Source organism: Miniopterus schreibersii, assembly GCF_964146895.1.
Source record: "Miniopterus schreibersii genome assembly, chromosome: 19".
Lineage (NCBI taxonomy): Eukaryota > Metazoa > Chordata > Mammalia > Chiroptera > Miniopteridae > Miniopterus > Miniopterus schreibersii.
This window is the reverse complement of record NC_138119.1, coordinates 23,484,728-23,499,437: the sequence shown is the minus strand read 5'-3', so window position 1 is coordinate 23,499,437 and position 14,710 is coordinate 23,484,728. Positions and strand designations below refer to the sequence as shown.

The 14,710-nt window shown below is 37.2% G+C and overlaps 1 protein-coding gene across 1 annotated transcript in view; it reads right to left on the bottom strand.

The window, feature by feature from the left end:
- The window catches only part of HMCN1 (hemicentin 1), a 344,699-nt gene that overhangs the window by 159,467 nt on the left and 170,522 nt on the right, over nt 1-14,710 (bottom strand). Inside the window, exons 16-23 of the mRNA XM_081121757.1 lie at nt 13,396-13,590; nt 10,835-10,930; nt 9,342-9,469; nt 7,764-7,908; nt 4,629-4,741; nt 2,817-2,976; nt 2,055-2,223; nt 139-266 (exon numbers count right to left, since the gene is read on the bottom strand). Of these exons, the coding sequence (XP_080977883.1) occupies nt 139-266; nt 2,055-2,223; nt 2,817-2,976; nt 4,629-4,741; nt 7,764-7,908; nt 9,342-9,469; nt 10,835-10,930; nt 13,396-13,590 (1,134 nt within the window). The remainder of the gene's footprint in view (nt 1-138; nt 267-2,054; nt 2,224-2,816; nt 2,977-4,628; nt 4,742-7,763; nt 7,909-9,341; nt 9,470-10,834; nt 10,931-13,395; nt 13,591-14,710) is intronic.

The following is a 14,710-nucleotide window of genomic DNA, read 5'->3' as shown; positions in this document are numbered from 1 at the left end:
AAAGAAAATCACATCTCGGATTTTAGAAAACTTTTCTCTAATTACTCTGTATACAATTTGGAGGTTATCTATTAAAGAAACTGGGATGATGGAAGTCCCTGAGGCCAGTGACTTCGATGCCTTCATTTCTAAACTCACCGTGAACACTTAATTTAACGGACTGAGTCACGTTCCCAGCAATGTTTGTGGCAACGCAGAGATACATCCCACTGTCTGAAACTCGGGCCTCAGTGATCTTCATTGAGCCAGAAGGGAGGAACGTGTGTCTAAAAGAAAGAAACACATAATCGACAACAGAACATGGGAATTGAAATACTCCCTACGCCTCGTGGAATTACTATTCTGCAAGCAGGTTTTGAAACCATTTTCCCAGCTGTAATATCTTTTTATACACCTTAAAAGTCAGCTTAGTTTTATAATTATCTTGTGTATTCTGTATGATGTTCTTGCAAATACAAAATCAATTTATTTTTCCTTTAAAAATAACCTAACGGTCTGCAATCATCAAATAACTATACATCTCTGGTTTATCAAGTTGCAGGTATACAAAGCAAATGTATATTTTAGTAAATTTTGATATGTTTGAATACTTTATTGCTTTTCTACAAAGTTTTATTTAAAAATTTAGTGTGTTAAAATCAAGGCAAAAGGAAGTACATGTGTAATTCTCAAACATGTACTGAATATATTTCTACTATAGAACTACATGTAGTTGGTTGGATGAACCAGACCTACATATAAAAACTTTATTACATTAATTGTATTAAAAATAGCTTTGGGGTGGGGGGGCAAACAGACCTACTTAATATCAAGATTTCTTATAAAGTTAAGATAAATAAAGTGTGCTATTGGCACAGAGACAGGCAAATGAATAAACAGTAAAAGACAGAGATTTCCCCCCAAAAGAACTAAGCACATATGAGAACTCAACAAGTAATATGCAATATCAGAGGTGATATTACAAAAAGCAAGGAAAGGACTGACTATTCAAAAGTGGTGTTGGGTGGTGTTGGGTAACTGGCTCTCCACATGGGAAAATAAATAAGTAAAATTAGAGTACTACCCAATATAATGCACAACACAAAAATTCATATGAATCAAAGTCCAAAATGTGATAAGCAAAACTTAAAATATTGGAATAACTCTGTAGGCCATGCTTATGATCTTCACAAAGTACAAATCTCAATAACAATAGATGAATACATTGAACTGCATAAAAATTTTAAATTCTGTACAAGCAGACACCATACATAAGTAAAGTTAAAAGCTTCACAGTGGACTGAGAGAAGATAATTTCAACACAGACAACAAACAAAGGAATGTTATTAAGAACAAAGACCAAATGTGTACATTCAACAAGAAAAAGACAAGTCACCGGAAAACTGCGTAATATGGAGTTAAAATAGTAATTGCTACCATTTCTGGAGAACTAGAGACAAGAAGTGTGGAATATACATTACCTTCAGGTAAGCATTAGCCTGATTTTATAAATAAATCTGAGGTTCAGAGAAGTCCAGTGGAAAAACTGCCAGAAGTCACAGGCAAGCTTTAGGTGGCAGAGGTAAACGTAAAGCCATGCCCGCATGGCAACAAAGGTTGTGCTCTTAAAGGCTCCCGCATTCTGCCTACCATGTCACTTAGCTTATCAAATATATTCCCTAAGGGGGCCTTTATTTGTACAAGGGTTTAATAGTGAAGATTTTTACAAAACCATTCCAACGAAAATCAAATCCTAGACACCAGACTATCTACTGTGTTTTATTCCCTTGTGGGATTAATGGAATCTATGTAAAATAGGCACTTCGTGCTGTCTTGAATCTCTGCACAAATATGCTCCATTTTGATAACCACTTATAGGATGCACCTGTGAAAAATTATATCAAAGCTGAGTGTTAGCATTTCTGATACCAAAGAGTGATTTAGAAAGCACATCTATTTTCTATAGGCTCAAATGTACAAAGTTATTTTTTGAAACAACTGAAAAGAGGGATAGGTGCAACCTTCTACCCTGAGATATTGTTTCCGTGGGTTGCAATTCGTCCCAGGTATCCTACCTTGGAGAGAATGGTGAGATGAGCTGGCTTTGCTTGGCCCATGTAATTATGGGTGGGGGCGAGCTCTTCACTTCACATGGAAGGGTCACCTCCTCCCCAGCAAGGACAGAGATCTCCACGGGCTTATCCTGGGACAGTCCTCTTTGCTCTCCAAACACTCTGGGCCTTACTAAAATAAATGCATGTTTTAGGAGGGAAATAGTACATTGAAAACATTTAATTTACAATCAAATGTGGACTACAAACACTCTTAAATCATTTAGAAAAAGATGCTGTTTATCCCAAGGTATAGGGGCATATCTAAAACTTTCCATAAATATATGGCTTGTCAGAGCTGAAAGGAAAATGACTCGAAAGTTTCCCTTTTTAGCTCTTCCTTATGAGACCACAGAGAGGTCAGCTGAGATGTCCTTTCAGAGTCTGCCATCTGAAAAAGGGACCCTGCAGGCAGAGTGCTAACCAAGTCACAGCTGAGGTCTGGCTTCGCCGGGAGTTAACTAACCTGTGCTTCTGAAGAGGGCTGGGTGCAATGAGCATACTCCTTGGGACAAAACCACAAAATGTTTCCAAAAGGCTGCACAATTACTCGCCCTTTAAATCAGAATCTAAATAGAGGAGATGTTGGTTGGCAGTAAGAAATATAAACCTGGGGGAGCAGTTCACTTTGTGGGGATAGCCTTCTGGTAACATTATTCGGGACAGACTTGTGAGTTTTGGCCCAGAGACAGTATAGAAGAAAAACATTCCTCGGCAAACTCTCACCATAGACCGTCAGCTGCACTTTCCTTTTGGCGTAGCCGGCGGCATTGGTGGCGGTGCAGACATACTCCCCGCTCTCCTCGCCCCCGGGTGACACCACATACAGACTCCCGTCAGCCCCTGCGGAAAACTTAGCATTGCTGGTGGAAATGAGCTCGCCTTTCTGCAAAACAGGACCGAGAGCAAAGTGTTTTTAAGATAATAAAGAGTGACTTAATGTCTGGAAGGGGAAGAAAAAAATTCTCCAAGAGGAAAAAAATACCAGATTCAAAAAAACACGCCGATTTGAAGAAAGGTATTTGCAAGAAAGATTAAACAAATAAAGCAAAGGTGATCGTTCTTCATACCAAACTATGCCCCCTTCCTTCCAGACCTGCTGGAAAATGGAGGGATAATGCCAACAGCAATGGATGGTGCAGGGCTTATGCTAAGCCAGGCACTGTTTTGAGCACCTCTCATCAATTAACTAGTTCACGCTCACATCTTAGGAGTAGGAACTACCACAACCATTTTACAGCTAGGGGGCAGTGTGGAGTCGCAGGCGATGGGAGAGCTGGCACTGACCCCAGCAGTCAGGCTCTGGAGCCCAAATTCTGAACCTCTGGGCTTGATCACAGCACAAAGGCCAGCATGGAAAGAAGATTTCATTTTTATAGTTTCCTAAAAAAATGCCCTTAACTTCTCAGTACCAGACTCTGTGCAGTTTGGGGATCAGCTTCACCATTGTACGTTTGTGTCCAGATGCAGAAATATTAACTTTATTTTACTGAGGTCAACACCAACTTCTCTATCTTTCAGAGTGGGGTATTTTAGATGGATAACATTAGATGGTCTGACAAAATACTTTGTTGTAGCTAGTAACTATACAAAACACCACATTTCATTATCGTGCCATTATTTTATATTACTTTATATCTGCCAGGTTGGAATTAATTTACAGAAAATATGCCATGTTCGTGGCTGTTCAAAGATGAAAAGGACTTCCTCAGGAAATGGGTTTTTCCTCATTGCAAGGATACAAGTAAAAGCCGTACAACTTCATGACAGGGGTACAGAGGGGGAATATACGGGTTCACATATGTGTCTTATTTTGGCTTCCTGCTAGAGCAGAGTCTGGGACAAAGATTTGGGGGCAGCAAGGTTATGTGGGATGTGACCCCTAGAGGCTTGAGTGAGGCACAGAGAGAGGAAGGCTAATAAAGGGCTTCGCTGCTCTGGTTTCCTCTGTGGCTGGGCTGAGAAGCTTCAATATGCTGGGGACCCTCCGAGAAACTGTGCGGATGCACTTCAGAAGGACTCTTCTGAGGGATGAGAAACGAGGTATTTATGTAGGACACCTGCCCCAGAGAGGAGTTAGTCTCCTTGCACTTCCTGGACACCTCTTAGCAGGCTGAGTGGACTTGTGGGCTTTGGACAAAGCCCTGAGCCCAAACACCAGAGAGGCGCCTGCATGAAGTGTGACCCCAGCAGAGTGCCCTGAGCTGCCCAGAGATGCGCTGAAATCAAAGGGCTTAGGGGATGTGGCAAGGAGCAAAAAGAGACCTGTGGCCACATGGAAAGTGCTTAGAAAGTTCCAGGGCATGCAGAAGGTGTTTTATTTAGTGTTTCCTGTTGTGTTGTGAGTACCACTCAAGCACCAGGTAGGTGACTGCAATAAGGACATGTTAAGGTCCCCTCCAAGTGGTGTGTGGCTGCATGGGTTTTCCTTTTTCACAAGGTTTTATGATACAGTCGCAAGTTCCATGTACGACTAACAACAGTTAAACATTGTTAGAACACGTAACATTAACACACATCACTCGATGTGCCGTTTACCTTGGACCAGGTGATAGACGGTTTGGGAATGCCACTCGCTTTGCAGGGCAGAGTTACTGGGATGCCTTCAATTGTACTGAGGATCTGCTGTCCATGCTGAATGGTTGGAAGAACTGAAAAAAGGAATATTCAGAATCTGAGCATCTGTCCTTCCATTCAGGCCCATAGCTTTAAAGTTAAACATTTTTAGGATATGATGAGTATTTGTAAAAAGTAGTGAAGACTCAAAAAAAAAAAAAAGTAGTGAAGACTTGACATTTTCTGATAGAAATGTAGGGTAATTTGCAAAGGAGTGAATGTAATAGACCAAACAAATGCAATAGTTATGATCTGAAGAATTTAATAAAAGTTTAAAACCAAGTAATAAATTATGTGTAATACGTTGACTTTTCTAACAAAAATAAGAGGACTGAGGAAAACCAATTTTTCCATGAAAAACTGATAGATAAAACTACATCCTAGGTGTTCTACATTGAAGACCTATCTTTCATCACTATTACCCATTAAGCTGCAGTGAGCTGACATAAGCCTATCTGCAGAGAAATGGGCTGTTTAAACGCTACACATTAAATGCCTGTCTGTACACAAGAATCACTTAGCGAGCTACTACATTTAACCTGGAAAAAATGACTTATTTACTTAATAGGAATTCAACAGTAAAATTTGAAAGGCCTTAAGAGTTTTCATTTAAAAGACTAAAATAAACGATTCTAAGTCAAGATTGTTAAGAACAACACACCTTTTGATTTTTTAGAAAGCAACTGAAGATTTAAGATGTGAGTAGAAGCAAATGGAAAAGGCAGAAAGTTCACCATTCCATTCTGTGTACATCTCCATCAGTCATAACCAACTTGTACACAAAAATGACCAATACTCAATGTTCTCAAAGTAATAAATTTGATTTTAAAATCTTCCATACGTGAAAGTTCCTAACATCGTGCAAGAAACACAATAAAAAAACCCAATAATAGCAGGCATTTCCTTTCCTTCCCCTGGAAAGATGAAACTAGAGCTCAAACTCTCACTAAGTCACCTGCGTTTAAGTCGAATTTCTCTAGAATTATCATAGCTACTCTGGAGTAGAAGTTTATCAGATCAAGAGATACCAGAGACCTCAATGCAAAAACTTCCTTGGAAGGCTTAAATCAGCTTTGCTACATACTCATATTTTCCTAGGGCTGGGTTTATTCTTTAGATAATTTATTCCTAAAGAATTGGCAGCAAATCCCCAGCCTTAAACAAGAATGTCAGGCTACTCTCTAAAGCAAGAAATGGAAATTCCAGGATCATCATGGATTAGTCAACTTTCAACTATGCTGTCATTTTGCGGCCACATGGAATAAGCCATACTCTCAAATTCATATTGAGTTTGACAGCTATAAAGAAAAGTAGCAAATTCAGGCAACGGTTTTCAAATCTGATGTCATCTGAGTATGGAAGAGCTGTTTCTTTCCAGATTGTCAATCTATGTAAATCAACATGACAAGCAAATGGTGTATTTGTCATTTTAATTTGCATTTATATTTGCATTCATTAATTCATTCTTTTAAGAACTGATTGAGAGTCTTTAGTGAGTATTCTTAAAAGTGATGAAAGAGTGGCAATTCTTAATACAGAACCTGGGATGTTGCATCAAGTCCAACTCAAAGACAAATCTGTGGGTTAAGTGGATGCTTGGTTTAGTTCATGTCGAAAGGCTGAGCTGATGTTTCTTTAACCTTATTGACTAAATCAGTTACTCATTTTGGACTAATATGGCCTTTTAACTTTTAATTGTTAAAATTTATTGCATCATAATAAATTACATCATTGGTTTATCTGTCTTCTCCCTACTCTCCTGATCTGACATACATCACAACTAACTGTGTCACTCTTTCACCCAAGGGAAAAGGTGCCTCAGAATCCTTCTCATCACCATATTCTACACTGTTAATAGAAGCCAAAGGGAGATGACATGAATGTACCTCTACACTGGATTCTTAAACCAGTCCATAAACACTTTCCAGGAAATGTATGAACTGATCTTCAAAAACAGTTCAACACAACTATATTCAATTTTCTCTCTCTCTATATATATATATATATGTTTATTTAGACCATAACTAATTTAGTGTTACATCTGTATTTCTTCAAAATAATATTTCTTCAAGAATATCTCATATGATAGTGGTGGAAATTGGTATAAGATTGAGAGAGGTGGAAGGGGCTATTTACAATGAGAAACACATATTTTAAAAAAGAGGGTCTATAGATGTCTAACTATTGCTGTATACCTGAAATTAATGTAATATTGAATGTCAATTGTAGTTAAATAAATTACTTAAAATAATTTTTTTAAATGATGACCATTTTAAAAGAAGATGGTCCACATCCACTGAAAATTTCAATAGACCAAGCGGAATTTGGAAATTACTGGATTCTCCAATTCATGTCTTAATAAAAGACTGAATTATCTACTAAAAATAAATGTTCTGTGCTACTTTCATCTCTGTACACAGAACTATTTTGTAATGCCACACTTTAAAAAAAAGCAATGTTGCAAAGTCTTTAAAGGGAATATACAAAAAAGTTTAGACTATGAAGCTGTCACTTATTTATCGTGATGTAGAAGGTTGGTAACTGTTAGTCAGGAATGGAAACAGATAGCTTCTGGATTTTCTTCCTTGTGACTCTTAAGTTATTTAACATGCAAACAAGATTGTTTGGTGACCTTTAGAAAAGTTGAGGTCATTTCTAGCGAACACACAAAGGGGTCATTAGTAAGGACATGCTTATTTCGCAATCCAAAAAGAAAAGGCAATTTGGATTGTATAATAAATTCAGCTTGCCTGAAATTAAAATGTATTTTTAAACATAACTCTTTGAGAACTGAGTCCACTTTTATCAATTAAGAAACGACTCACAAAAGCCCTGGGCCAGACTCAGCAAGGCAAATCCCAATAATGCCTTTCTGTGTATACAGGAAAGGAAAGTCTGTAAACAGCCTGAACCATGTAAATATTGTTCAAGAAATAATGCTTTTTGTTAAGAATGACAATTAGGAAAGACATCTACTTCTTGTAACTAGAGGAACGGAGTCCTTTGACTTAGCTTTGAATGCGGTTTGGAAGGAATGACAATGGGTGTGTCTCTTACCATGCACATCCACAGTGGTCGTTTTGTTAATGGTTCCAGCAACATTACTGGCCACACAAGTGTATTCACCTCCATCCTGAAGGCGGACTCTTTCAATGTGGAGACTCCCATCACTGCGTACGGTGATGTAAGGATTTTGGACCAACTTAAAGAAAAAAAAGTCATTTAATTAAAAAGGCCATGTGGCCAAAGCCAAAACTGAATCTGCTTTCTTTCAACTGGGTTATTAGATGTCTTATAAAATAACAAAATATTTTAACATCCTTAAGTGAAGAATTCTGAGCAAAAATGCTACCAAGGGTAGTACCAATTGTATGTCATCCTGATATACCACCAAAGATGATACCAACTAACATCGGGGAGAGTAGCGCACATGCTGGAAAAAGGAAAGAAACAGAGACGCCACTTGCTTCTTGTTTCTGTAACTTTTATTAGTACTCAGCACCCAGATTTCCTTGGTAATTTTTACTTTTGGATTAATTTGTTCTTTTGCAGGAAATCCTTCATTTGCGAGCCATTTGACATTTTTATTTTGGCCAGTAGACACTTATTCAAGCTGACAGAATGGACTTGCTCTCAACACCCACCCTTTTCAGTGACAGATACAAATATTAGAGGGGAAAATGTGTCACAGAAGGCTGGCAATATTTTCTGTTGCCAGAATGATCACCTCTCACTGTAGCATTTATGCACTTCGTTTAATCACAGGAAGCCTTAGTTCTCAAATAGTATCATCCTATGTTATAAGGGCATTTTTTATTGATAGGTGTACACCTTTTTCTCAGGTTTGTATGCAAATATGAACAATTTTACAACTTAGTCCATGGACTCAATTCACTCCTTATTAGTACTTCAAGAAGAGAGTGAGTCCAACTGCTCTGGAAAATGGAGAAAAAAAATGCTGTGAACTAGGTAAAAATTTATTGCCATAGATAGCATGGTTACAGAAAAACTGCACAGAAATAAGAAAATCTTTCATATCCTTTCAGAATTAAAAGTCATACACTGAAAAACAGCAACACACACTAGATCCACATTTTAAAATAGGTCACAATAAAAGACATAACATTTGAAGTTAATAATAAAGATTAATATATAAAATGGAAGAATTTTTATGAATATTAAGATTTCATTACATCTTGCAAAGAAGTATATAAAAATATTTAAATGCTATGGAAAACTTCATACTTTTTCAGTTTTTATGTAATCTGAAGAGTTTATTATATTAAATTTAATGCAAAATTATAAAAATTACACTATTGATTATTTCTCCATCTTATTAATTCCAAAGTCATATGAACTGCACAAACATGTTAATACTGAAGAAAAGTTTTGGTGCGCTTACAAAATATATTTTTGTATATTTATCAAATTGAAATTTCAGTGGTTGGACTACATTACCTCTTACTCAAGAAAATTAGGAATGTGAATGTGCGAATTTAAAATGTTCTTACAGGAGAAGGGGGTGGGTAGAGGTGGGATAGGGCAGAGAGGGGATAAATGGTGATGGAAAAAATAATAAAATAAAGTAAAATAAAATAAAATAATGATTCTAAAATAATAAAAAAATGTTCTTACCATGGCTGAATTCTTAATCCACCGACGCTCTGGAATGGGATTTCCAGCCAATAGAGCACAAGGCAAAGTCAGCTGCTGTCCTTCGATTACACTGGTCACTGAAGGGCTGATTCCAATGAGTGGAGCAACTGAGAGAGAGAAAGCACAGGCACTAACAACTCCTTTTCACCCAAAGGAAGGCAACTCTTTTGTAGGCCAACATGCCTACTTATGATATTTTTTTTAATGATTTTTCAGGAATAAGATTTTTAAATGTAAATGGGTATGAATTGGAAAATACAGATAAAAGCCCCTTCTAAGCCTGGAGAATGGCAAGAGGACAGGTAATAGCACAGAGACAGAGAAAGTAAAAGAATTCAGCTACGGCGTGGGAGGTGAGAAAGGTCAAGCCAAGAAATTCACAATGTTTTCAACAGACAGGTGGACAGTGCCCGAAAGCATCTATAAACAGAAAAGAGGAATCATCAGAACCATCTTCAGGAAATACTAATCTGCTTCTATTTTGTTTGTTGTTTATTATGTCCATAAGAATCCACATATATGTAGAATCATATGTTATTTGTCTTTCTCTGTCTGACATTTCACTTAGCATAATACTCTCCAGGTCGATCCATGCTGTTGCAAAAGGTAAGGTTTCCTTCTGAAAATCATGAAGAGAACTATTTGGAAAAGGGAAAAACTTATTAGAGAAGGGATGAGATCAGGAAGGAGACTGTAAAATGAGGAGAACTCCCTGAGATGGAATGGTAAAGAAGTATTGTGAAGATGTCCTTTTCTAGAAATCAGTGAATAAATCTGACATAAATCAAAGCAAATCCATGAGAAAGTCTACTTGGCAAACTCAAGTACATGTAGATGAAAAAAGGGAGATTCATAAAGAAAATTTTATGGAAGTGTATGGATGAGAACTATGCACTGACAGGTTAAAAAATCACACCAAATGCTATAATAATTCAAACAATGTAGAGTTTGCGCATAAAGTTCCAAGGAATAAATGTAGGGATACAAATTTAGCATGTGACCAAATGGGCATTTCAATCAGTGGGAAGATAATATTCAATAGAATATATTGAAATGAATGTCTTACTACTTGGAAGCCCACTATATTATATTCTTGCTTCATATCATACACAAATAATTCCATGTGAACTAAAATAATAAATGTAAAAAGGTAAACAAACAAGAACTCCACTACTCTAATATGTGTGTGCATGTGGATGTGTTTTCATATTTAGACTTAAATCAATTTATTTAAATTGACCTTCATTTCTTTAAATGGAAGATGAGAGGCTTGGTGCAAATGACGTCTAAGATTATTTTCAGTTCTAACATCCTATGAACTATGAAATAGGGTGGGGAGGGAAGGTTAACCTAGCAATCAGCTATTTACCTGTTTGTCTAAGAAATAAAAGTAGTACAGGCAAGAGATGACGTAGTAAAAGAAGTCTGATGGTTTCGAAGAGTGTGGTGTCTAAGCAGTGAGTCGATCTTACCAAGTCCTGTCACTGTTATTGTTGTCTGGGACTGGATCTTTCCAAACTGGTTTTCAGCTTCACAGATATAGGTTCCTTTATCACTTGCCCATAAGTCTAAAAATAAGAGATCATTTACTCACTCAACACCATCTCTGGAGCATTAATTATGTGCTGGGCATAGTGCTGAGAGCTATGGGTGGATACTATGACACTGCCTTCTGGTAGTTCCCATTCTAGGGGAGGAGACAGACACAGCAGCCAACACTCACACCCAGTGCGATAAATCCTATCATATGAGTTTCAAACAATGAGCTGTAGGAGCAGAGAGGGGAGTGACTGATGATGGCATGTGGAGGAGGTAAGGAAGGCTTAATTTAACATAGGTGGTAACATCTCAGTTGTACCTTAAACTGCAGGTAGAGTAGAGGGAGGGCAGTCCAAACCCAATGGGCTGCAAAGGCAAAAGCTTGACTTGAAAAATCATGGTCCGTTCAAAGAATGGGAAGCTAAGCCACCTCCCTGGGGGCATTCTGGAAGTTTGCAGGGGAGATTTTTTTTTTAGTCGGTCTTCTGGCATTTAGTGCTCAAAAACTAGGGAACTGATGCTTGGAGTAGATTCACAAAAGGAACAACAATTATCCCAAGTCCAGCAAGACTTCTGAAGGTCCAACAGGAAACTCATGGATTTGAAGGCTTTGTTTATAATTATAGCATGAGCCTACAACCCAATTCTGTGTAAGCGGAAGGAAGAAAGTACTTTAGCAAGAATTATCCACCATTTTAGAAAATCACTTGACCAGCTTGGAGTTTCTTAGTCATCAATCCCATACTCCTATATCAGTCTACAGTTGAGCTGTCAAATTCATGGCGATGTGCATAAATGCGTATGGCTATTGAGTAAATGTTACCAGCGTATTCACAGAGTAATCTGAAACACCTATCATTCTAATAAATTACGTTCCTTTATTTTCCTCTGTGCTACATTTTGGGTACTAAAGTGATTTTTATTATGTAGACAGATCAAATAATATATGGAACTTTTCAGGATAATAAAAATACTATAAAATAAGTTTAGTTAAAAAGGGTGTTGGGGGACTAGGTGAGGACCACCGGGTTATAGGTTGTGTGGAGACAGGAGACTGAACCTGAACAGGTAGCCTGGTGCCTTATAGAGAGAGTGGTTTTGACTTGTGAGCAATAGGGGAGGCAAGCGAAGATTTTAAATAGAGGAATGATCATCATCTTTGCAAATACCATGACTAAAATAAGCACAGCTTAATCTGTTGATAAGATGCTGACAGAGAAAAAGGAATCTTTCCATTATGAATAGATCCACACCCTTTCAGATACAGAGCAGGGACAAAGGTCCTCCTACTCTGTTAACCGTAAGCATATTAACTGCAGAACGGCATCTGGGAACCTCAGGCAGTGGCCACTCTCAACAATAGCAAACCTTCATTTGCAAAGGAAAATCCAGCAGATCACCTGCTAATACGTCATACATTGCTTCTAAGCAAGATATTTTTTATATTATCAACTCTTGGACTGATTTGTGCAAAAATACAGCATACTACTGAGAACTAAGTTTCTAATCACTAGTTTCCTTCTAGATGATTTAATTTGGACAACTGGGAAATCATTGGTCAATACATTGCCCTCACTTATTCTTCCTTTTCTTTCACCTCCTCTAATTGATTTGTTTACAGGTCTAATTGTTTCCCTCTGGGATGCTTCTCAACCCACCATCACCCTACCTGTATAACTATGTGGGCCTCCCCATTCTTCCCTCCCTCTCATCTCTACCCGTCCTGCAGAGGAGTTGTTCTGAAATAGTATTTTCACCTGCCTTTTCCTGCCGATGAATATCGAGGGGCTCTCTTTGCAATCTCATTAAATGCATTTATTTGCCTGCACATTTGAGGTCCTGCACAATGTGACCCAATCCAACCCATATTTCCCAGTAGGTACTTCTGGGGCCATCCACTCAGATTGTGGATTGTAAAATGCCTACCTTAGGGAGCTTATACTTGACTTCTGCCTTCACCACAGAGCCTAGTCCAGAGCTGAACACTTAAACACTTGCAATTAGACAGTTGTACTTGTATTTGAAAGTTTAAGTGGCAAATGTACATTTAATATTGTTACTAAACCTGGGAATCAGTTGTTGGAGGCTTGATACAGAATACTCCAAACATGCAATTACTTTTTAAAAAACCAATTCATTATCTAAATGTTGTTACTCCTCTGGGGCCACTATCCAAATATTCTGAACATTATTTTAGAAAGTACAAAGTGTTTATAAATATCAGAATGCTTAATAGTTCACAGATGAATTTTTTGGATGATGGAGTACTTGATATTTTATTTTAATCTTTTGCTCCAGATAGATTCATTTATGACAATTCCTAAATGTAAGAGTCCAATACTGGTTTAAAGTAACATGCAACAAACACCAAATGTGATGGCAAGATTAACTCACTATTTCAAACATAGCAACGCCTATGCATAAAACATGAATGTATAGTCTATATGTAGATACATCTACATACTTGAATAAAAATATATTTCCTTTAACCTACTTGAAATAAACAGAGCTCCTGTTCTTAGCTGGCTGATGGAACTCACTGAAAAGGGTCTTGAGAAGATGGGCATGTTGTCTAATCTTTGCCATTTAATCTTTGGTTCTGGGTAGCCCTGGACGTAGCAAGGTAATGTCACATTCGAACCAATTTCCATAGACACATCAGCAGGTTCTTGTATGAAAACTGGAGGTGCTAGAAGGTATTTAAAACAGCAACAACAGCAACAAAGGTCATTGGCATAGTACATAGGTATACATTAAATAGAAAATTATTAAACTATCAACAGATCAAATGTGAATCAAACCATTTTTCATATATTATAAATTTACCATTTTAGTATCCTGTCTGCCATTGAAATAGCAGACATTTCTTTTCCCTTTTTTCACTGAAGAGGCCCAAAAAACTTCAACTATCTGTTTCAAGTGATGATGAACAGTGAAAATTTAAATCAAAATTATTTTAAATAGAACCTTTCATTTTAGAAATCTGTTTTCAATTTTAGTTTATGTCATACACTGCTCAAACCTTTAAGCTTTCTTATAAATAAGTTTGCCTTGTAATGAAATATTTTTTACCCTTTCCAAAACTTACTTTTAGTCAAAATTTTAAATGAACTTAATTTATAGCAGAGTTCATTCTTCAACAGATCATTACACAACAAGCTGAAGGTATCTAATCCCAAATTAAATCCATTCTATATCACATCCTTACTTGTCAATGCTTCATTTTTTCGTATTTTTGGGTTAAAGACATTTAACCTTGAGAATTAATAATACAAATTAAAGTAACAGATTATGGTATTTGATTAAAAAAAATGAGTGCTTAAAATCTTAGAGTTAAGTGGGGATTCAGAAATTATAAAATTATAGATAATAAGACTATAATTATCCACAAAATTCAGGTAACCACAGAAGCCTGGAGCAAGAATTGGAAATATGTCAGGGACACCTTGGAAACCACCAGAATGTAAGACAGGGACGATGCTGTCATCAAGCCCAAATAGATGAGGCTCTCAGTATGTCCTCCAGAACTTATGAGTAATGATGTCTGAGGCACCAGGCAAGGAGAAATATATACAATACTGTGATACTACTGGAGGTAACTCAGGAAACCTGATCATGCAGGACTCTAGGAGGGCGTATCAAGGAGAGGTTCTTCTCCTTTATAATGTCAAGATTAAATAAAAGGAATTACAACTACTTTTACTCACAGAGCCAGGGACGGGTGTTACTTGATTTCCATTAATTATTACTCTAATTTATAGGTGAAGAAACTGAGGCACAGATAGTTAACTTGCTAAGTGTCACATGGA